Here is a 23466-nt window from a genome sequence, read left to right on the forward strand (position 1 = left end):
GTCGTGTGGTGCACCACGTGGGCCCCCCACCCTGTTTTTGAGGCGTCCGAAAACAGCATCAAATCTGGGGGTGAGGACGAGAAGATCCACTCCTTTTCGTAGGTTCTCGTCTGCCACCCACCGCTGCAGATCCGTCAGTTCCGCAGGTCCCATGGGGATCTGGATGTCCGGGGAGTCGTACACTTGATTCCACCGGAACTTGAGTCGCCACTAGAGGGATCTCATCCTGAGGCGACCGTTAGGAACTAGACAGGCCAGCGATGAAACATGACCGAGGAGACATAACCACAATCGGGCTGGAAGTTCTTCTCATCTGAGAAAAGGTCTTGCGACCTTCCTCAGCCTTGCTATCCTGTCGTCTGATGGGAAGGCTTTGTGGAGATTGGTGTCTATAATCATGCCTAGGTATACCAGTCTTTGAGTGGGAAGCAGTGAGGACTTCTCGAGATTTACCATGATCCCCATATCTTGGCAAAGTCTCAGAAGTTTGTCTAGGTGTTGAAGAAGGGATGACACTGAGTCTGCTAGGAGATTGGTGCCTAGCACCCACCAACTCAGGTCTCTCTTCTGTTCGGGTCCTACCAGTACAAGGGTACTCAATAACTGTAAGTGGAGCCAGCCGTGGGGCACTAACTTCTCAAAGAATGTTAGATGCCCCAGCTGTTTTTCCACTGGTGCTAGCAATTTGCCTCTCAGTAGAAAGCTCTGCCAGTACTTGATCCCGACAGAAAGACCTTACCTAGTATGGTCTTGACCAAAGATGGAACAGTCTGAGGATGACCGGTCTGTGCAAGGGCGAGCATTGGCAAGGAGTTTTAGTCCTGCTGGGAGCGCATGCTCACGAGGTGAGAGCTGGAGAAAAAAAAAAAAACTTTCAGCTCTTAACTGTAATTGCTATCCATGTACACTTCCGAGGGGCAAGTCCATCTGTGTACTGGTTGGTGCGCTTTTCCCAGTTCTCAAAGGCAACAGATCCACCCGTGCGTGGCTTTCTCAGCTCGCTCAGGTACTGCGATGTAGGACTCGCCTTTATATCAAACCATGCTTCTTGTGTGTGCATTTCTTGATTTAAAGACTCGCCCAAGAGAAAATTCCATAGTAGAAGTGAAGTGCCTCTCTTAGTCAGGCAGAAGAGCTTGTCCGCCCACCTTACTCAGTGAATGGGTGTGCAACACAGTGCAAGATTTCCTTGCAAAACTAGTGTGTGTTAACACCCGCGTAAGATGGACCAGGGTATTTTACTATGAACTGTCTCCAGCAGCAGCTTGGTGAGCAGCGTTATGCGCTCCTTCAGGAGAGGCATTCGTTCATAATGGGCAATTAAGACTGTGGGAGACAGGTTGTACCAGCATCTAAGAGGAAAAATTCCTCCTCATCAGAAAATGGGAAGGGCTCTGGATTACCTGGTCAACCAATACCCAGTAGTATGTCAACAATACCTCGGGATTGTCCCTACTGCCTCGCCCCCCCTAAAGGTTAGCAAATTCCATGGAGTGGAACAAGCAACCTAGACCTTCCAACACAAAATTCAATTCTCCTTGGTTCCGCGCAAGGGGTCTAAAGATTGCGTAGCAAGTAGCATCTCAAGTTGATGACATAGCATGCAACAGTTTGCACACATCTGCTATGAAGGGGGGGGGGGTTTACTCCAACTGCCACCAACGCAATAGGAGTTGGCCGATTTAGTACTTTAAAATCAGTAAACCAGGGTAGCCAGAATTTGTTAGAGATTTGTTGGACGTTACTATAGCAAATCTCCTAGTGATCGCTTACGGCCAAGAAACCATTCAGTAATGACCGATCGCACATAACTACTCCCGAAAGGTAAGATTAAGATGTATCTCCAATCTATTGCAGTAATGTGTGCATAAGTCCATCTACAGACCCGTAACACAGACCAGGAAGGTGGACGAACATATGGGCGTAGCCTGAATTATTAGCAGTGTCCGGAGCTCGGTTGGAGAACGTTGATAAACATTCTTAACTGAGACCTCCTCCTTCCTATGAACGATAAAAACATCTGTATTTCTTTGACTCCGATCGGCAAAACCGGAATAAATTTCGAATTTTCACTTTCAGGAAACAGATTCACTAATGTTTTTGGTCTCAGTATTATTATTATTATTATTATTATTATTATTATTATTATTATTATTATTATTATCATCATTATTTTCTTTTAACTGAGACCTCCAATCAGAAGTTAGGAAGGACTGCCTGGGATGAAGGGAGACAGCATATCCAGTATGTCTGGTTACGGGAAGGAAAAAGAGTCAGGCATAACCTGGTTTCTCGTAAGGAATATAGCCATCAACATTAATGATTTATTAGAATGGACTTTGAATTGTAAGATGGTCTATATTCCTCGTCGGCAGCAAGATTGCATTGCCACACACTCACAAGTCGTTCTGCAGCCGCGCATGCATAACCTCTATGCCTCCAGGTAATCGTTTGAAAACAAGTTTGAACCCGTTTGAGGGAATAATGTATATGCCAGGAATCGCAACATTATTGCTAAAGGAATTTGATCGCCGACTAGCTGTAGTATTCTTAAGATGTGTAAAACAACACATACAGCTAGTTTAGCGATTATAACTCCGTTGTTTGCCTGCCTGCCTTGAGGGTAGGGCTTGCTAACATACATAAATGTAATGAGAAGCTTACAAGTTTGTCTGGTCGCCTTGTTGGCGGGGCTTCTCAACGTTCGTAAACGTAATAAAAAGCTTGCTATCGTTCTTGGGACTGAAGGTTTAAGATAATAATGTTGTGAGGGTATAGAAATCCTAAGCTCTCCATTTCATCTCCTCTCGCAAAAGAGGGGATCGATCAACTCCTCCTTCCTATGGCGCTTCGCCTCGCTGCGAGGGAGCTGCCGTTCAGAAGGGTGATGGAGAAGATATCTCCTCTCGTAAAAGAGAGGATCAATCAAGTCCTCCTTCCTATTGCGTATCGCCTCATGGACAAGGGAGCTGCCGCTCGGAAGGGTGTTGCATCGTCCTTCCTCGGAAGGTCAGACTGTGCAGCACTTGAAGTTGAACCTCCCGGTCGTTCAGGTTGCATCTCCTCCCTTCAGGCGAACCTGGCTAAAGGAACAGCAACCCATATAACCTCCGGAATGAAGCCGAAACTCGTCACAAGACTTGTGGTCCCATGACAAGTTCCTGTCAGCCAATGCTCATGCCCGCCCGCCGAAGCAGAGCGAACGTTGAGCGAACAAGCAGATGTAGAGGCCAAAGGCCTCTTGCTACCTCCCTTGCCCGTGGAACCCATGTAAGGAGGGCAGCTCAAAAGAAAATTTAATAAACATTAGGCCACTTACTTTTAGCCGTAACCGGTTAAAAGGTAGTTGACGGGAGAATAAGACTACGTCTTTACTCTGAGCCGAAATAAAAAGTGACGGTTAGTCGCTAGTGCTAGTGTGAGGAGGAGGGTTAACCTACCACGCTCCCCCCCTTCACTAACTAGTGGTGGGTAGCTACACCCTGACAAAAAGTTTATCGGCAGGTTTCAGCTCCGCCAAAATAATACTCCACAGTAAAGAGCGGAATGTTTGTATTTTGCACAAGAACAAATAAATATATTTATTACATATAAATGATGATTGTATTCTTTATCTTATGTCTGGTTAGTGGGAGTGCTTGCATGTCACTATGGGATCTATGAGGTTGTCAAACTCTCCTATACAACATTTTCTTAGTATTAAGATGCAGGGTGACTTTTGGGGGTATTTTTCAGGAAAAAAAGGTGGGTGTTATGACACGGCAAATACAGTAAATATTGATCTACAATCAGATATGAAACAAAAGAAAATTAAACCCATGTAAAATACTAGATTCTATCCTAGTTGTAAAGTTAAATTTATGCCAAGTAGTACTGGTAAGAATCAATCGATGAAGACCCATGAAATACTTTGTGTCGTTACTCAATATTTTGATTATGGTAATACTAACATTAATCGGTGGCCTATTGAAAGGAAATACTGTAACTCAATTTGCCTGCTCTTTTTTGCGTAATTGCCAGAAATATGACGTCACGAGACATATGATATGAACTCAACAATATCATAAACTTTATACTTTTTTTATTTAAAATGAATACTGTATATTATCAATAAAAGAAAATACTAACCATAATAAATCAATTCATTTTACACTAGAAAAGATTATTTCTAAAGAAATATTAATCTTTTTAGTGTACTACTTCCAACAGACTTGTGACGTTATCACAGTGAAAAAGTGGCCGTAAGTCGAACAGTTGTAAGTCGCATAGGTCTCAAGTTGATGATTACCTGTACGTATATGATAATAGTGTCCGCTGTGTTCTGAGCGAGTAAAGACTGTAGGCTACACTCCATTTAATACCAATATTTGTGGTTTTGCTTCTGACATCATCAATCCTCATTCTCACTACTCGTTGTGATCTGGTATCATTGTTTGCCGGTCAGGCATGCCCAGCAAGTGTGGACGGGCATTAGGAATATATTACAAAAAACAGCTGATTTTTACCTTGGTAATTAACAGAACTGAAAATATTTATCATAGCACTAGCAACAATCAAGATCAAAAAATATATTCTAACCCAAGGAAACACCATCAAAGTCCTGTTGTCACCAATGACAAACTTACTAACCCTACATGAGATATGTGATAAAATCCCTTTTTATTGGTGAAAATTTATTACTAACACAATATGCGAGATTATAAGCGTTACAAGAGTATAAGCGGTATTATTATGGGTGAAAACTTATTGCTTTCACATTACGCAGGAATGCAAGTGTTACACGAGTACAGTACATTATATGTGGTTTATTAATTTTTGGGCCAAAAAATTAATAACAAAAAAATTAAAACATGAAAAATATAAAACTTATCTGCCCTCAGAAACCCACGATATACAGGAATCCACAATATAGATCTACACATGATTTACTTATATATCCCCGTTGTACTGAGGGAGAGACAGGTGAACCATGAAATGGCAAGGGATTACTGTAGTTTAAATGCATTGAAAAAGTTCTAATCTACTTGTACTGTATCTATTAGGAACAAAACTTATGAGTAAAGAATATAAACATTGATTTGAAGCAACACCTGAATAAAATACAACAGAGAATATCATTTATAATATCCACAAAACAACATTGAATTGTTCCCTATTTGAATATGGCAAAAGTGTGCAAGAACACAAGCTACTTTGGCTCACTGATCTAGTGTTGACTAACAGTCGCCATCAATATTTAATAATGTCCAGACACCACTAATTAGTGATAAGGATGTTTGGGCTTTTGTGTAACAAAGATCTACCGTAATCTCTAGTTATCACGGATGTTACGTTCCAAAGCCCTAATAAATGAAAACCAGAGCAACACATACAGAAATCTACAGTACTGTATTTATTTTTTAATTATTCTAATAATTTTCAATATTTTCATCATCTTTATAAATTTATACTTTTATAAGCCAAAAACTTATAACTTTGGCAAAAAATAATTAAGTTATTAAAAATAAAATACTTACCTGCTCTCAGACATACATAATATAACCAGAAGTCTACAAGGCAAATTTACATATAATACATTTATAAATCTGCAATATACCAAGGGAACGATTCGTGAACAGCGATATGGCAAGGAATTCCTGTATATGTAAGATCCACTTGTTTTTGGGCAAAGAAATGGACATGCTCTGACTTGAGACAAAGGTAATCAATTAATCTCTCTATCAGTGTCCTAAAACTTTATGTACTTTAGGTTTCCTTACCTTGTAAAGACAAGTATCGACAATCTGGTTAGTAATTGCTTCTAGGTCGTCTGTTATCAAGAGACGTGAGCGAATAAATGAACATAAGTCCTCATTGGTCATGACATCCCAAACTCCATCACATGCCAGCACCAGAAACTCATCATCACTCTGGCGACGTTCGACATAGATTTCAGGTTCAGGAGATACCAGCTGCTCACAGGGTCCTTTGCCTTCGACATTCTGTGAACACAATTAAAAAATTTCAGTTTTGTATCAAAGCTCCGATCTTAAAACATAACAGTATAAAATGAGTAAATATTAAGATCATGAAATCTATAGATATGTATACAAATTCCTTAAAAATAAACTAGAGTCCTTTGAACTTTTCAGAAATTTCTATAGGGCATCTCTGAGGACCCAAATAAAATGATTGCCATACCCGGAAGCCTTTGGGGGTATTTAGTACTGGACCTTAATTTCTGCTTTGAAACTTGTTTTTGTAAACATCAACAATATGGGAATGGCAAAAAGTTTTATTGCATTGTTTTATGTTGTACACCTCATTGGCCCTTAATGTGCCAGCTCTTGAGTTTAGCATACCTAAGGTGATGTATAATCTGGTGTTAATACCATATGAACAAGGTTTAGAAATGCATTCAAGTGGAAGAGAGCAATGAGTAAGAAAGGATTGCAATTCATATCAAAGGCACAACCAAGCTTATGGTAACTGAGATGGAAGCAAATGGGAAAGTTCAATAAAAGAAAGTGGTTGATTGTATGCTATAGGGAAGAAAACAATACTTTGGCATATTCAATGCCAATTTTCAGGAAGATGTTTATGGTAGAGAGGCATCTCTTTGAAGCAGATTATTTTTAGTACCTCAATAAAATACTGGACTGTGAAAGTAGCAAAGCACCGAAAGACCAGTTTAGAAATGAAAAGCAAAAAACTTGAATATGTGGAAAAACACCCATTACAAATACAGCAAAAATTATTATGTGTAGCACTTCCATTTTTTCTAAAAAAAAAAAAAAAAAATAAGAGAAATTGGAGAAGAATTTTAAAGAGCCAAGACTACAGACTGAGGCTATCATAGCTAGAAAGTACTAGGCTGTTGTTCAGTTCAGAAATGTGATGCCCTGATGCTGGAAAATAGAATGGGATTACAATTATCAAGACGGTTTTATTAATACAATGATAGGGAGAAAACAGCTGTTATGTCAAAGTAGAACTAGCAGCCTAAAGACAGCTGGGGGGCCCAGAAAATCAAGGAAAAGGCAAATACATAAGACTACACCAGATGGAAATTCAGGCAGTGTATTAACCCTTTCGCTGCGGATATTCAAATAGGATGTTGCACAGCTCTGTGCATATTTTCACTAAAAATTCAAAATGCTCAAAATTTAATGAAAAATAAGTTTTTCGTGTTCTATAACCTTTCTGTTTTTAGGATTTAACTATATTTTCACCTGAGTTTATCTCTTTATGCCTTAAATTCTTCAATAAATAGGTAAAAATATGAAAAATCACAAAAATTCCTTTCCAAAGATGATTTTATCAATTCCACTAATAGTGCTTCATCTAATTTATCATTGACTCATACATTTATTCTCCACATTAGTAATGCTTTTTGTACACTTTATGGGTATTATATGTCTCAACACATGGAATGATACACAGAGGGGACTTTTCAACAATTTGATCAGAAAAATAAGTTGTTTGCTTTCTTTTACATTTGCCTTTACCTTTCATCAAGCAATTCTTTGGCAAGATAGAGCATATAATACATTGTGGTTTGTGGTTTTTGTCAACATATTGAGCTGGAAAATACCTTTCAGTTAGTCTAGATTACATTGCATTTGAAAATCTACCCTTTCTTTGAGTTTTGCTCCGCTTATACCCTTCTAACGTAGTGTTAATAATTTTTCCGAATTTTTTTTTATCCAACTTAGCAGTGGGAGTCTGAATGTTGTAGCATATGTTTGAGTCTACTAATGCTGCTTCAATGATAAAATGCCAAATTGGTTGGTATCATTTCTGACTTTCTTTTGTAAGCATATGTTGAGCATAGCTAATCAAAATTATCAACTTCCCTCGTATACTTATTGTACTCCACATGAACACATGGCTTGTCTATTTCTGTCACTTTTTTATTTTAATGAAGTTTCACTTTATATGTAACTACTGTTTCTTTTAAAGATACTTGGCGAGAATTAGAGGCCATAAAAAGAAAAGAAATAAATATAATTCTTCAACCCAGAGTTAAAGGGAAAAATTAAAAGGACAAAGTCAGCTGACTGATAAAAGCAGAGCAATATCAAATGTTTTGCTAATAGTATAGTAATACCCTAATTTACAACTACAGTATATATGAAATTTATGATACTATGAAACAAGCATTTAACAAATTATATCTTCATTAACAACTTGTATCACTAAATTATGCTGTTAAAAAATAAAGGGACCAATAGGCAACTAACAGACTGAATGTCAGCTGACGAATGTAAACAAAGCTTCGGATTTAAGACAAAAAACTTCTTTTCTCGTGAATGTGTTTGTTATTTGACTATTATTAATTTAATTGAGTTAATTTTTATATTGATTTCTGAAAAGACCATTATCTGTCACATTTTGAACATCCAATACTATGAAATACATTTTTATTTGTGTAGTTGTCAAAGCAACTGTTGAGCTCTAATGTAAACAAAACTTTTACTTACGCTAAACGAACTTTGGAAAGCATGATATTACGATAACTCTATGAATAACATTGATTTATATTGAAAAAACATGCCTATATATCATAATTTCATGTTGACACAACGTAAAAATAACAAAAAATTACAAAAATCATAGAGTAAATGGGAGAAGAAACACGAGAGTGGGTAGTTCATAAAATCGGCAACAGATGGCAGCATGTAGAAGCCAGATAAATCGTCAACAAAAGGCGCTAAGCTTAAAATTTCTTACGCGGTGTGGAGTAGATTCGTTCTCCGCAGTAAACGGTTATGAATATGAGTAAACTAAAGTCGTTCTCTGCAGTGAAAGGGTTAGGACAAAAAGATTATGATGCAGTAGGTGTTCATATATAGAAAGAGATCTGATGCAAATCGGTGCATGAATTTATTGCGTGTATAATTTGGGTCATATAGTACCACAATGAAGAATTAGCGTAAAAAGGTTTAAGAGCAACATGGTAGAAAGGATATGAGAATAGAGGTCAAGTAAGCGTTAATGTTAATTAAGACACTTGAAACTACTGCGGCTTTAAACACTGGACCAACTTTTTCTCCATTGAAAATGACAAATTTGAAAGTAATTTGTATTTTTCCTAGCGATACAAACCTGGAGCTCTTTACTGAGGAGTATTATTTTGGCGAAAGCTGAAACTAGCCGATAAACATTTTGTCAGGGCGTAATGACCCACCGCTAGTTGGTGGAGGGGGGGAGCGGGGTAGGTTAACACTCCCGCACCCAGCACTAGCGATTAACCGTCAATTTTGTCATTGCAGGAGGACTTTCATGGGGTTGGTGCTGGCGGGTCATTATGTTAGAGAGCTCCAGGTTTGTACTGCTCGGAAAAATACAAATTACTTCCAAATTTGTCATTTGTTCCCATGCAAAATATAAACCTTCCTCTCTTTACTGACGAGAGACACCTTTAGGTGGGTGGAAGTCCAAACCAACTGGCTGGCATCTGTCCCAGGATGGCCTATGTATAGTGATATCTAAAGGGATCCTGCACCACATTATCCTCACAGGATAACGGCCTGGGCAATCATTGCTGGAGAATGAGGAATTAATCGGTTGGAACATACATATACCAATTCGGGCCGAGAACCCTACTAATGTATATTTCTTCCTGCCTCCCCCTGAGAGGAAGACGGGGACATAATACATATATACATGTATATGAAGATGTCCAAAGAGCGTGAAACTCACCCCATAAGAAAGAGATCAGCTGTGCAGGGTTCCCTGAATGCTGCACCCCAAAAGAGAGGAAGATGAAGCCAGAAGTGGCCAGTCACTGCCAAATTAATTCTAGACTTATTTCACAGGTAACCTCCGCCCTCAAACCTCTGATAGTTGTCCCACAAGGGAGCTGAGGTGTTTAGATCACGTTATGAGCAACCACCACAGGACCTATTGATAATGTGTCTAGGCTCCAGTGGGTTATGTCTTGAAGGTAGCGGGAGGTGAACATTGTTTGATGTTTCCACCAGCCTCCTTGCAGTACCTGCTAAACAGAAAAATTATCTGGAATGCCAGGGAAGTATTACTCTCATGACACTATGGGCACAGGGACATCTACCTGTCGCCGAGGTGTCTGAGGCCCGTGCCCTTTCTATTACTTGTCTGATCCAAGAGGAGATAGTGTTCTTCGGGATTCTCCTCTTGGTCTTTCCCTTCCTGACGAACAGCTTGATGATCTGAGGTTGAGTTCTTCTCATCCTTATGAGATATAACCTCATCGTCCTTACAGGGCATAGTAACAGTCGATCAGTAGTCTGTTACCGATCAAAGACTCCCAATCCCAAAGGCCCCGAATCGAGGATTCACAAAGGACGGATTTTGAATCTGCAACAAACTCGGGGGCAAAACTGAGTGTGACTTTCCACCCATCCCCTTGAATGGGTGATGTCATATGGACGATCTTATGGCTCACTGACTCTTTGTGCAGAAGTCAGGGCCAAAAGAAAACTGTCTTTAAGGTCAAGTCTTTATCCAAGACTTGACGTAGAGGCTCCTAAGGGGCTCCTTTCCATGAACGTAAGACCCTGACAACGTTCCAAGGAGGTGGTCTGACTTTTGACTGGGGGCAAGAACGCTCGAAGTTCCACATGAAGAGTGACAATTTCGTCAAGGAGGAAATGTTAACTCAATTCAGTTCAAAGACAATATTCAAGGCTGAACAAATCATTTCCCCACCGACACTGAGTGAGTTTTTCCCCCATGAGGAACAGTAAAAACTCTGTTACTGCTGGAATACAGGCAATGAGTGGGGAGATACAACGTCCACAGCCTCCACCACAAAAGACAGACCACTTCGCCTGATACACAGCAGATGAAGACTCCCGCAGGTATCTTGCCATGCGCCTAGCAACCGGCTTCAAAAACCCTCTCTCATGAGTAGTTTCTGGATAGCCTCCATGTGTGAAGACATAGCGATGGTATCATTTGGTGGAAAATCTTCACATGTGGTTGTCTGAGTAGCTTGGGAAGTGGAGGGAGCTCTCTCAGTGCCTCTATGAGCAGATGTAGAAGGTCCAGAAACCATTCTGCATGCTGCCACAGCAGAGCTATGAGGGTCAATGCTAGATCTGCAAAGCCCTTACCCTGTTCAATAACCTCCTTACTAGGCAGGAGGAAGGGTACACATGGTCGTCCATTTTGTTCCACAGGGTTTGAAAAGCGTCCTGCAAAATCGCTTGTGGTACCGGTACTGGTAAGAAGTACACCGAAATTTCCGGTTTAAGGACGTCATGGACAGGTCAATTGCCCATTCGGAGCCAACTATCCGACTACTCCTGCTCAGATTGTTCGCCAGCACATTCTTCTTGCCCGAGATGAAAAGTGCTGATAAGACTACTAAATACCCTTCCGTCCACCCGAGGATTTTCACAGCTAGCAGGCATATGTGCTGTGACAAGGTCTCTCCTTGTTTGTTTAAGTGGGGCACTACTATAGTGTTGATGATCATCAGCACTACATAATGCCCTGAGAGGAGTTGATGGAAGTACTTGAGGGTTAGGCAGGCTGTCCTCATTTCCCGAAGGTTATGTGGCACTGCCTATCGGCTTCGGACCAAAATCCGGATACCGTCAGGTGTAACAGATGACCCACCCCCTTTTAATACAAATCTAGGGAAGGAGAGAAATCTACTCCTCTGAGAAGATTAGTGTCCAGCACCCCACAACTCAGGTCTCTCTTCTATTTGGGTCCCACTGGTACTAGGGTACTCAAGGACAGTATGTGGAGCCAGCCGTGGGGCACTAACTTCTCGGAAAATGTTAGATGCCCAAGACGATTTGCCACTGGTGCTAGCAGTTTGCCTCTCGGGAGAAAGCTCTGCCGGTACTTGATCCCCTGACAGAAAGACCATACCTAGTATGGTCTTCACCCAAGAAGAAACAGTGAATATGGTCGGTCGGTCGGTCCGTGAAGGGGAGGCTACCTGCAATCCCTCTTCGTAAGGGAAAGCATTGGCAAGTTGAGGGTTAGTAAGGTGCGCTGGCTTGGGCACCTCTTCCAGTTTGTCCTGCTGGAAGCGTATGGCCGCAAGGTGAGAGATGAAAAAACAGAGCCTTTCAGCTCTTAAAATGCAACTGCTATCTTTGTGCACTTGCGAGGGTGAATCCATGATTGAGAGGTAAAACTGGTAGAGCGCGCTCCTTCCAGTTTGCCCAACCGCAAGACGAGAATTGGAATTGCACACTGGTTTGTGTGCTTTTCAAAGTTCTCAAGGGCAACAGATCTACCCGTGTATGCCTTTCACAGCTCGTCCAGGTACCGTGACGTAGGACTCGCCTTTATCCTGGATCATGCTTCTTGTGTTTGCAGTTCTTAACTTAAAAGACTCGCCCAAGAGAGCATTCCGTAACAGAAGTGAAGTGCCTCTCCTAATCAGGCAGAAGAGCTTGTCCCCCCACCTTTCTCGGTGAATTTGTGCGTAACAGAGTGCAAGATTTCCTTGCAAAACTAGTGTGTTAACGCCCGAGTAAGATGGACCAGGGTATTTTCCTACGAACTGTCACCCGCAGCAGCCTGGTGAGTAGTGTTATGCACTCCTCCAGGCACAACAAAACCTCGGGATTGTCCCTATTCCCCCCCCCCCCCCCCAAAGGTTAGCAAGTTCCATCGAGTGGAACAAGCGACCTTCCAGAGCAAAGTCAATCCTCTTCGGTTCCTTGGGAGGGATCTAGAGATTGTGTAGCAAGTAACATCTCAGGTTGATGTCAAGAAGTGCAACAGTTTGCACACACCTGCTATGAAGGGGGGGGGGATTAACTCCAACTGCCACCAATGCAATGGGAGTTGGCCAAGTAGTACGTTGAAATCGGTAAACCAGGGTAGCCAGAATTCCTTAGAGGAAGATGTTATTACAGCGAATCTCCTGGTGATTGCTTACGGGCAAGAGACTACTCGGTAACAATCGATCGCACACAACTACTTCCAATAGGTAAGATTGAAATGTATCTCCCATCTATTGTTGGACAGGTAATGTATGCATAAGTCCATCTACGGACCTTTCACACAGACCAGGGAGGCGGACGAACATCTGGGCGTAGCCAAATCATTAGAAGTGTAAGGAACTCAGTTAGGGTATGTTAATAAATGTTAGTAACTGACACCTCCTCCCTCCTATGAATGATAAAAAAGTTTGTACTTCTTTGTCTACGATCGCCAAAACTGGAATAAGTTTCAAATTTTCCTTTTCAGACACTTGATTCATTTATGTGAAGTTTCTGGTCTCCATAATTATTTTCAAACTGAGACTTCTGATCGGAAGTTAGGAAGGACTGCCTGGGATGAAGGGAGACCAGATGTCCAGTTTGCCTGGTTTCAGGAAGGAAAAAGAGTACAGTAATGCATAACCTGGCTCCCCGTAAGGAATATAACCATCAACACTAATGATTTATCAGAACGGAGTTCTAGTTGTAAGATGGACTATAGTCCTTGTTGGCAGTAAGATTGCTTGCCCGCATATGAGCATGTCCGTCTGCGGCCGCGCATGCATAACCTCTTCGCCTCTGGGTAAACGTTTGACAACGAGTTTGAGACCACTGGAGGGAATAATGTATGTGCGAATCGCAATATTATTGCCAACAGAATTTGATCGTCAACTAGCTGTAGTATTCTTAAGATGTGTAAAACTATACATACAGCTAGTTTAGCAATTATAACTCCATTGTTTGCCTGACTGCCTTGTGGGCGGGGCTTGCTAACATTCATAAACATGAGCAGAAACTAACAATCTTGGGACTACTGTACAGGCTTGAGATTATAACCTTGTAAGGGTATAATCATAAGCTCTCCATTTCGTCGGGCATCAAAGCCCAAGAAAATAACCCAGAAGGATTATATTTCACGATACTTGGTGTCTAACGGGAAATCGATGTGTCCAGGGACACACTGACGCATGAGGCTGAGTCAAGCCAGAGGAAGTAAACAGTATTTATGGCAATAACCCTGGGGTTTTGTCTTGGCGAGAGCGCATGCGCCACAGGAGTATGTTTCAGCCTTTTATAAAATTTTACAGAACGTCTGTAGTTACGTAAAACTTCTCAAGACCGAGAGATACCCATGCAAAAGCGAAGTCTTGCATGAAGAGTTTGTTGTCCCAGAAAGCTTTCGTACAGAGTTGCCAACAAATGCTAGTGAGAATTAGTGAACCCCAACTAACACTAGCAAACGCTGGCGAGCACCCACAAAGAGCTGGCAATCGCCCACAAACGCCAGCATGAATCCATGAACCAAAATATAGAAAGTGTCAGCAATCTCCTTTCCAGCTGGATCTGGTAGCGTACGCTACTCTAGCAAGGAGGGTTCACAAACTCGCTACAGGTACTAAGGCGAGGAATTCGCAAAACCTCGCCTTGGGCAAACCTGGCGAGGCAAGTCTCTCACACGAAGCGAAAAATCCCTCACCTCCTCTTAGTACTCCTACCAGGAACCCCCCCCCCCCCACAACAAAAAGGGGGAGGTGAGTAGCCTTTTGTCACTCCCTCGAAGGGAACGAAAAAGGCTGTGCTGGACTTGAAGATCAGCTGTTTCTCCCTCGTTAGAGTTAGAAACTATGAGGAGCAGGTCCAAAAGAGCTCGGCCTCACAAAGCTATATGAGCTTTGTTGTGCCAAAAAGCACGATATGGCAATAACAACGAAGAGTTAAGGCCTACGAGACTCGTCGATGGGGAAAAGGGCGGACACAAGGGGCCGGCAGTCTTCACCATCAGCGGAGAATATCCTAGAGGGAAAATGCAACGATACTCATTTCGTACCGATGGTACGACTCAGGAGAAAAACTCTCTTTTTGCAAGCTATAAGAGAGATCAATACTTCTTCCTCCTAATAGCGCATCACCTCGCGTATGAGGGAGATGCCACTCAGAAGGGCATGTTGGAGAAGATCTCTCCTCTCACATGAGAGGATTAATCTACTCTTCCCTCCTATGGCCCATCGCCTCGCCGACGAGGGAGCTGTGTTTGAGATCTCCTCTCCTCTCACAAGATTGGATTGATCAACGCCTCCTTCCTATGGCCCATCGCCTCGCGCACGAGGGAGCTGCCGCTCAGAAGGGTGTGTTGGAGAGGATCTCTCCTCTCGCAAAAGAGAGGATCAATCAACAACTCCTTCCTGCGGCGCATTGCCTCACCGACGAGGGAGCTGCCGCTCGGAAAGGTGTTACATCGTCCTTCCTCGGAAGATCAGACTACGCAATACTTGAAGGCAAACCTTCCGGTTGTACAGGTTGCATCTCCACCCTTCGGGCGAACCTGGCTAAAGGAACTGCAACCCGTATAACCTTTGGAACGAAGTCGAAACTTGTTCCCGAGACCTGTGGTCCTCTGACAAGTCACTGTGAGAGTTCCTGTCAGCCAATGCTCATCTCCACCCACCAAAGCAGAGCGGACACTTACTGAGCAGCAGAGGTAGAGGCCATGGCCTCTTGCTACCTCTCTTGCCCAGGGAACCTGTTAAAGGAAGGAAGCTCAAAAGGAAATTTAATAAACATTAGGCCAGTTGGTTTTAGCCATAACTGGTTAAAAGTGTTGACGGGAGAGAAAGACTACGTCTTTACTGAGCCCAAATAAAAAGTGGCGGTTAGTCGCTAGTGCTAGTGTGAGCGGGAGGGTTAACCTACCCCTCTCCCCCCTTCTGCAAACTAGCAGTGGGTAGTGACACCCTGAGAAAAAGTTTATCAGCTGGTTTCAGCTTTCACCGAAATAATACTCCTCAGTAAAGAGGGGAAGGTTTGTATTTTGCACAAGAACAAATAAAGGAATTATGTAACAATCTTTACTCTTTACAAAATAATTGATTCAATATTTATTAAATTTCAAAGGCATATCATAGGCACCAAATTCATAGCATTTTTTAATTACATGTAAATAGTTTCAAAAATGTAATATTAAATAATTTCACATTTCAATAATCTTAATTGGAAATTACATGAAAATGAAACTGCTTTATGCCTTTTAGAAGTGCTGTCATCTGAAAGTTTGTTCACTCTCCAACACTGAATAAATACAGAGAATCTGCAGATTTTGAGTTTGATGCTAATGCAATATAAACAGCTTCCTTGAAAATGGAAATAGGTTTTAAAGTATGTTCCCAAAAATTCAGAAATGAGAAAACAACCTTGTCCTTTCATATCAAACCATTAGGGGCAGATATCTCTGTACCAAGTTTGTAAATAAGTGCACTGAACTATATTGTGTTATGTCTGAAGTATAGTAGATTTTGATTTTAGATCTCAAGAGACTATTTTTGTCATTGCGGCTCTGACACCACTGCATTTTTTTATTCTTTAAATAAATGGCTCTTCTAGCGGAAAAGGTTGGTGACCCCTGCTCTAGGTTCTGCTTTTTTCCAATAATGCATGGGAACCTATAAAATCTAAGGACACTAAAAAAAAATATATATATATTTGGCTAAATTTTGTTTGTCCTTCACTTTAACAAAGAAGGCAGCAGTCCTCAAACTTGAATGTACAGTGAGCCCTCGCTACTTCGCGGTTCGACTATCGAGGATTCACCACTTCTCGGATTTTTTTCATAACGCATGTATATACATATATCGCGGATTTTCCGGAAATTTCGAAAATACCGCGATATATGAAGACCCCAAACACGTATTTCGTTAATTCCATTAATACTGTAATTAGTAATATCTGCTCTTACTGATGGTTCATTGCATTACATATGACATATAATTCAGTACAGAAAGAAATAAAACACGAAAAGAGAATGTGATCATACGATAATTCAGTATACAGTACGTAGTAAAATTAAATCGAACATGAAACGCAAATCAGATGCAGTCATACCGTACTTGAATGGTGTAAGGCTGCTGATGGCTACTACTACAAATGTAATGGATGTGCATCTTTTCCATGAATCTTTTGTATGTATACGTACGTAGTACTGCATCCAATAATATTCTTTGTTGCAAAAATCACATCTCGAATAAGCGTACATATCCTACAACAAAACAAGCGTAAAATAGCGTACGTAAAGTTGTATATCCTTGTACTTGAATTGGTAACTACTACGTAGCATGTAAGACAGACTGTGATTGGTTCAAGTGCTGATAGATGACGAATCAGATCCCAAGTTTTGAAATCTAGCCTGTGATTGGTGTTTTGACCGCTTCTCCAACCCGCAGCATCTTTTCGCGGCCACTTTGTTTGCCGCTCTCTCGCCGGGTAGATGCTGCTACGTTACTGTGAACTTTAATCTGTGCTGTGCGTGACTGTTTTAAGTTGAACTTTCTGTTTAACCCCTACTGTACAATGGCTCCCAAGCGTTCTGCTTCTACTAAGGCTGGTAGTGAGCCTGAACGCCACCGAAAGATGATTACGACTGCTGAGAAGGTGACACTTCTTGATATGTTAAAAGAAGGCAGAAGTTACGCGGCCGCAGCCCACCATTTTGGAGTGAACAAATCCACCGTTCGCTACATCAAGAAGGACGAGGCGAACATTAGAAAGACGGCTGCCATCACCTTTAGCAGATCAGCGAAGCAAGTCGTTACCACGTGTAATAAAACGATCGTCCGTATGGAAGGTGCTTTAGCAGTCTGGATTGCCGACTGCCGGAAGAAGAACATAGCCTTGGATACGAACCCCATCCGAACAAAGGCTTTGGGCTTGTATGAGAATTTTGCAGCAAAGGAACCTCAAGACGACGATGGCGACCATGCTGAAGACGACGAAGATGATGTAGATGTACCTCAGCCAGGCACATCCACTGATTCCCAGCCTCAGAAACAACGTTTTTCCGCCAGCAAAGGATGGTTCGCAAAGTTTCAGAAACGCTTCGGCCTGAAAAGCGTTTCCCTGCATGGCGAGGCTGCTTCCGCTGACACTACCGCTGCTGAAACTTACGCGAACGAGATGTTCAAGAACATTATCGCTGAAGGTGGATACAAGCCGGTACAAATGTTTAATATGGACGAGATATTTCTTGTTTTGGAAGAGAATGCCGTCGCGAACTTTCCTGTTTAAAGAAGAAGCCAAAGCCTCTGGCTTTAAAGCGTTCAAAGATCGCGTAACCCTCGTGATGTGTGGCAATGCTGCTGGATTTTTGCTAAAGCCGGGGCTTATTTACAAGTCGAAAAATCCTCGTGCTTTTTAAAATAAAAATAAGAATCTCCTTCCCGTGTACTGGATGCATAATCAAAAAGCATGGATTACGAAGATGCTGACCTCCAACTGGTTCCACCAGTGTTTTATCCCGCAAGTTAGCAAATACCTCGTAGAGAAGGGCTTGCCATTTAAGATCCTTCTCCTTATGGATAACGCTGGTGGACACGCAACTGATCTGTCGCATGAGGGCATTCAGGTTGAGTTCCTGCCACCCAACACCACGTCATTAATTCAACCGATGGACCAGGGGGTTATCAGGGCGTTAAAGGCCCTCTACACGAAGAATACCTTGGCGGACCTCGTTGCGTGTGTGGATGCTGCCCAAGATGATGAGGATGAAACTTTCAATTTGAAGGCGTACTGGCGGAAGTACACAATAGCCACGTGCCTGCAGAACATCCAGAAGGCACTGCAAGAAATGAAACCTGCTACTGTCAATGCGAGCTGGAAGAAGTTGTGGCCCCAGATTGTTTATGATGACGAGGAATTTACACCTGCTGAGATTCAACACTCTGCAATACGCGAATCTGTGCAGTTGGCTGCGATAATTGGAGGTGATGGGTTTGGCGACATGACGACTCAAGACGTCGACGAGTTGTTGGACTGCCATTCCCAGCCGCTAACTGACGCAGACCTTGAAGACCTGATGAAATCGGCCAGTGAAGACGACAGTGAAATACAGAGACCCAAGAAAATGTCAAGGAAACGGGCTTAACATTAAAACGGCTTGCCAAGCTCTGCAACCTTGCGAAGGAGTTGAAAGAAATGTCGCAAGAGTGGGACGAGGATATGGTTCGTTCTATGCAATTCTGCAACAAGATCGATGACGACATGACTCCCTACAGGATGCTCTTCGAGCGAAAAAAGAAGCAGCGGCAGCAACTTCCGATCACAATGTTCTTCCAGCCTCGCAAAAAGGAGCCTGTTCCTCCTGCTACTACGCCTTCGGAAGAAATTGAAGAAGTGTCCCAGGAAGAAGTTGAAGAGGTGTCCCAGGAAAAGACACCTCCGTCTGAAGAGACGTAAAATACTATCATTGGCTGCACAGTAGAAGACATCATCAGCTTCATCATCATCATTTCTACTGTGCAGCAAATTCATCGCCATCATCATTCAAGTTTTTCTTCAACTTCTTTCGTGGTGAGTACAGTACCAATCTTTATTTTTTTTATACATGTTTTACTTTAATATTCTAACATTTTAATATTTGTGCCTGTTTTAGTTTAGTATGCAGTAAGTTAAAGGGAAGGTTTTAAAAATCGGAATATACATGTTATAACCTATCATATTTTTACGTACGTAAAACAACTCTCTCTCTCTCTCACTCACACACACACACACACACACACACACACACACACACACACACACACACACACACACTCACTCACTCACTCACTCACTCACTCACTCACTCACTCACTCACTCACTCACTCACTCACTCACTCTCGTAAACTGTTTTCCTGCTTTGCTACATATGTACTGTATGATTTTATATAGATACGGTAAATAATATTTGTAATAACATATTTTCTAAAAGCTTTTACTGTAATATCATTATTTATCACTTTCATCATGCGCGTTAAATGCCTTCGTTTGTTTATTACGATCGAAGATGGAGCGTACTTTATGACGCCGCATCATAAAGAAAAACATTTCATTTGGAAGTCCTAAGAAAAATTAAGTAAAACATTGGTAATAACAAAATCAACATACTGTATAATCAATATAATCGATGCAAAAACTAACCTATACACAGATGTGTAAATGCGTTTGTTTCTTCATTATGATCAGAGATAAACGTAAACAAAACATTGGTTGCCATTTTTTATCGTGCTTTTTGGCGTGTTTAGGAAACGCATGATATAAAATCGCCTTTAATATTTGTGCCTGTTTTAGTTTAGGGTACTGTAGTACATGCATTAAGTGTTCTGTACATTAAAGGGTAGTTTGTTAACAGTACTACGTACAAGGGAAGGTTTTAAAAGTCTGAATATACATGTTAAATAAATACGTAAATATGGTGTCCCTATTTCGCGGATTTTCACCTATCGCGGTCGGGTCTGGAACCTATTTACCGCGATAAACGAGGGCTCACTGTACTCCAAATATATACTGTACATCTAATAAATGAAAATAAAAATATTTACCCCCACCCAAAACAAACATAACAAATTTGGAAATGTTTTGTATTATTCCTAACATACAAACCTGGAGCTATTTATAATAGGGTATTACAGGGCGGCGGGCCAATTTGTATAAATAGCTCCAGTTTTGTATGTTAGGAAAAATACAAATTATTTCCAAATTTGTTTCGACACAGATACAAACCTTCGCTATTCATAATAGGGTGACTTACTCTTAGGAGGGAGGAAGTCCTCACCAACTGGCCTTGGTCATGACCCGGGGTCCTCTATATTTCGATCTGTGATCGATAGTAGAAGGGACCCTACCCTCGCTAAAATCAAGTGCCGATATGAGGTAATGCACTGATAGCGGCCTGCAGAAGCTTGTGTGTGAGTTGAACTAACAGTGTGGCTTGTCTTTAACATAGGAACTTGAGTACAGAACCTACTGTTCTTAAAGACTTACCCAATACCCTCCCTCTAAAAGTTATTGGGGATGTAATAAAGTATTCTTCTATACTTAGGAGGCACAATGGAAATGGGTCTTACCTGCAGCGAGGTGAGGTCAGCTATGCTGAGGCTTGCAGAGCTGTTTTCCCCAGAGGGGAGAAGGTGAAAGGAAGAAAGGAGCCAGGCATTCTTACTCATTCACCCCAGACTAATCAGGGTAGCCTCAGCCCTCAACCCTCTGCTACTTGTCCATCAAGGAGCCCGAGGTGTTTAGACCATTTGTTGTGCGACCACCACAGGACCAATGGAAAAGGTCTCCATGTTCTTGTGGGTTACGTCTTTACAGGTAGTGAGTCGTGAAGGTCGACTGACGCTTCCACATGACCCCTTAAAGTATCTGCACCACAGAGTAGTTTTTTAAACGCCAGGGACGTAGCAACGCCAGTGCCGACACACGGGGGCGAGCTGGTATCGTACTCTTAAGGTAACCCTACAGACTCCTCACTAGGTAAAACCCCAGTTGATGGGTTTCCGGTTACCGAACGAAGACTATTCGAAATGGGCTGCACCTAGGGTACAGCACACTCGGATTTGAGTCTTGGCAATCCACTCAGGGACGCCGCTACGGATTACTTCTCCTAGGGTAGGAGACATCAGAGGTTGGATCATACAACACACTAACTTTCTTGGTCAAAAGCCCAAGTGAGTAGAAAGGGCGTCTTCCGTGTAAGGAAGCCATCTGCTGCTGGGCCTAAGGTTCGTAGAGAGGGGTCTTCAGAGACTGAAGGACCCGAACCGCTTTCCCAACAGGAGGTTGAGATCCAACGGGGGACAAGTTATCTCAAACTTGCATAAGTAAAGGCACCGAAGGGAGAGAATCCCCTTCCATGACATCAGTCATAAAGGACCGAACACTTTGCCTGGAAGACCAACGCTGAAAAGTGTCTGAGATGCCTAGACATCTTTTCCGTAACCTGTTGCGAAAGGCCTCTCTGAGAGGGGTGGTGTAGGATCGTCCCAGGCGAGAAGTCGAAGCAAAGCTACAGCTTAGGAAAGCGTTAGCATGTGGCTGCTTGCAAGATCGTGCCGGGGAGGAAGATCGTGCAGTGGAGGAAGATTCCTCGGAACTCCATCAGGAGCTGTAGAAGGTCCGGGAACCATTCTGCGGGTTGCCATAGTAAAGCAATTGGAGCTCCATCAGGGGCTGCAGAAGGTCTGGGAACCATTCTGAGGGATGCCATAGCGAAGCTATTGGCCTCATTGATAAGATCCTGCTTATCCTGACTTGGCTGAGGACTTTTTCACCAGACCAAATGGGGGGGAGAAAACAAGGTACACCTCTAGGCCGCCCCATCGATCTTGGAATACATCTTGTTTGAGGGCCTGGGGAACGGTCGAGTGGGAGCCTGAAGATCAGGGCCGCTGCGAGCATAACCACAGTCGGGGACCCCACAAAGTTAAGACTTTGTTGGATACAAGATGATTCCAAGACACTAGGAGCCCACTACCTGGGAGGTTTTGCAAGCACACTCCTATACCAGGAATGACGCGAGCAGATGGGGGCAACTAGTTGTCCTCTGTCCATCTGAGGCTTTGTACTGCTAGATGTTTCTCTAAAAGAGGTGAATGCTGGTACCTTTCTGAATCGGGCCAACAGACGAGGATGCAATGGTATGGCATATGGCCCCCCTCCCTCTCTCTTTTGATGCATTATAGAGAGCATCAGGTTCAGAGGGAAGACGAGATGACAGGCCTCTTTGCAGAAGCTCTCGTCTGCCACCATCATCCGCGGATTGTCCAGCGGTGAGGGGGGGGAGTGCATAGCAATAAACACACCTCGAGATGATGTCGAGACGTGTAACTAATTGCACGTTCTTGCAACGAAGGGGAACAGCCTGTTCTCCCTCCAACAGCCACTAATCCAGTATGGTTGGCCGAATAAGACCGATACCAAACGGTAAACCAGTTAATCAGTACAGCTTATGTTATAATAGCGAATCTCCATAGAGATCGCTTTCCGGACAAGAGACTGTACGGTAATCACAGAACGCATCCAACCAAACCCAAGAGGGGATTGAGACGTATCTTCAATCTATTGTTGGGTGGGTAAAGAGCATAAGTCTACTACGGAGCAGTAACACCGAACTGTGCGTATGACAAGCATACATGCGTAGTTCGACTTAAAAGTCGTATCCGGAACTCAGCTGGAGAACATTGGAAACGTTCGTAACGGAGGTTTCCCATTCAAAGGAGAAAAAAACGTTCGTACTTCTCCGTCTCCGATCGGTAAACAAGCATTTATATTAGATGTTCCCTACTAGGGAACAGATATGCTTATGAGAAGTTTCCAGTCAAAGCCTTTGTAGGAGACTAAGACTTGCGATCGGGGGAAAGGAAAAAATGCCTATAAGGAGGCAGAACGTAAATGCTGTATGTCTGGTTACAGGAAAGTAGCCAAGTAATGTACTGAATAACCTGGTTTCAGTAAGGGATATAAATATACAACTTGATAGAACGGAGTTCTAATTGGAAGATGTATATAGCCCTTATTGGCAGAAAGATCGCTTGCACGCATATATGTACTTGTCTATTTGCGCTAGCGCATGCGTATTCTCTGCCTCCAGGAAACGTTTGCAACGAATCCGGTGGTGGGAATAATGTATATGCGACGAATCGCAACATTATTGCCGAAAGAATATTGATCGTTGACTAACTGTAATATTTTCTTGAATGAGAGCAAACATGTTCTCAAACAAAATATACAGTTATAGAGGCGATC

At 42.4% G+C, this 23466-nt stretch overlaps 1 protein-coding gene across 1 annotated transcript in view; it reads right to left on the bottom strand.

The window, feature by feature from the left end:
* The window catches only part of alph (alphabet), a 261226-nt gene that overhangs the window by 61164 nt on the left and 176596 nt on the right, over window positions 1–23466 (bottom strand). Inside the window, exon 6 of the mRNA XM_068349517.1 lies at window positions 5760–5981. Within this exon, the coding sequence (XP_068205618.1) occupies window positions 5760–5981 (222 nt within the window). The remainder of the gene's footprint in view (window positions 1–5759; window positions 5982–23466) is intronic.

Source organism: Palaemon carinicauda, chromosome 2 (assembly GCF_036898095.1).
Source record: "Palaemon carinicauda isolate YSFRI2023 chromosome 2, ASM3689809v2, whole genome shotgun sequence".
Lineage (NCBI taxonomy): Eukaryota > Metazoa > Arthropoda > Malacostraca > Decapoda > Palaemonidae > Palaemon > Palaemon carinicauda.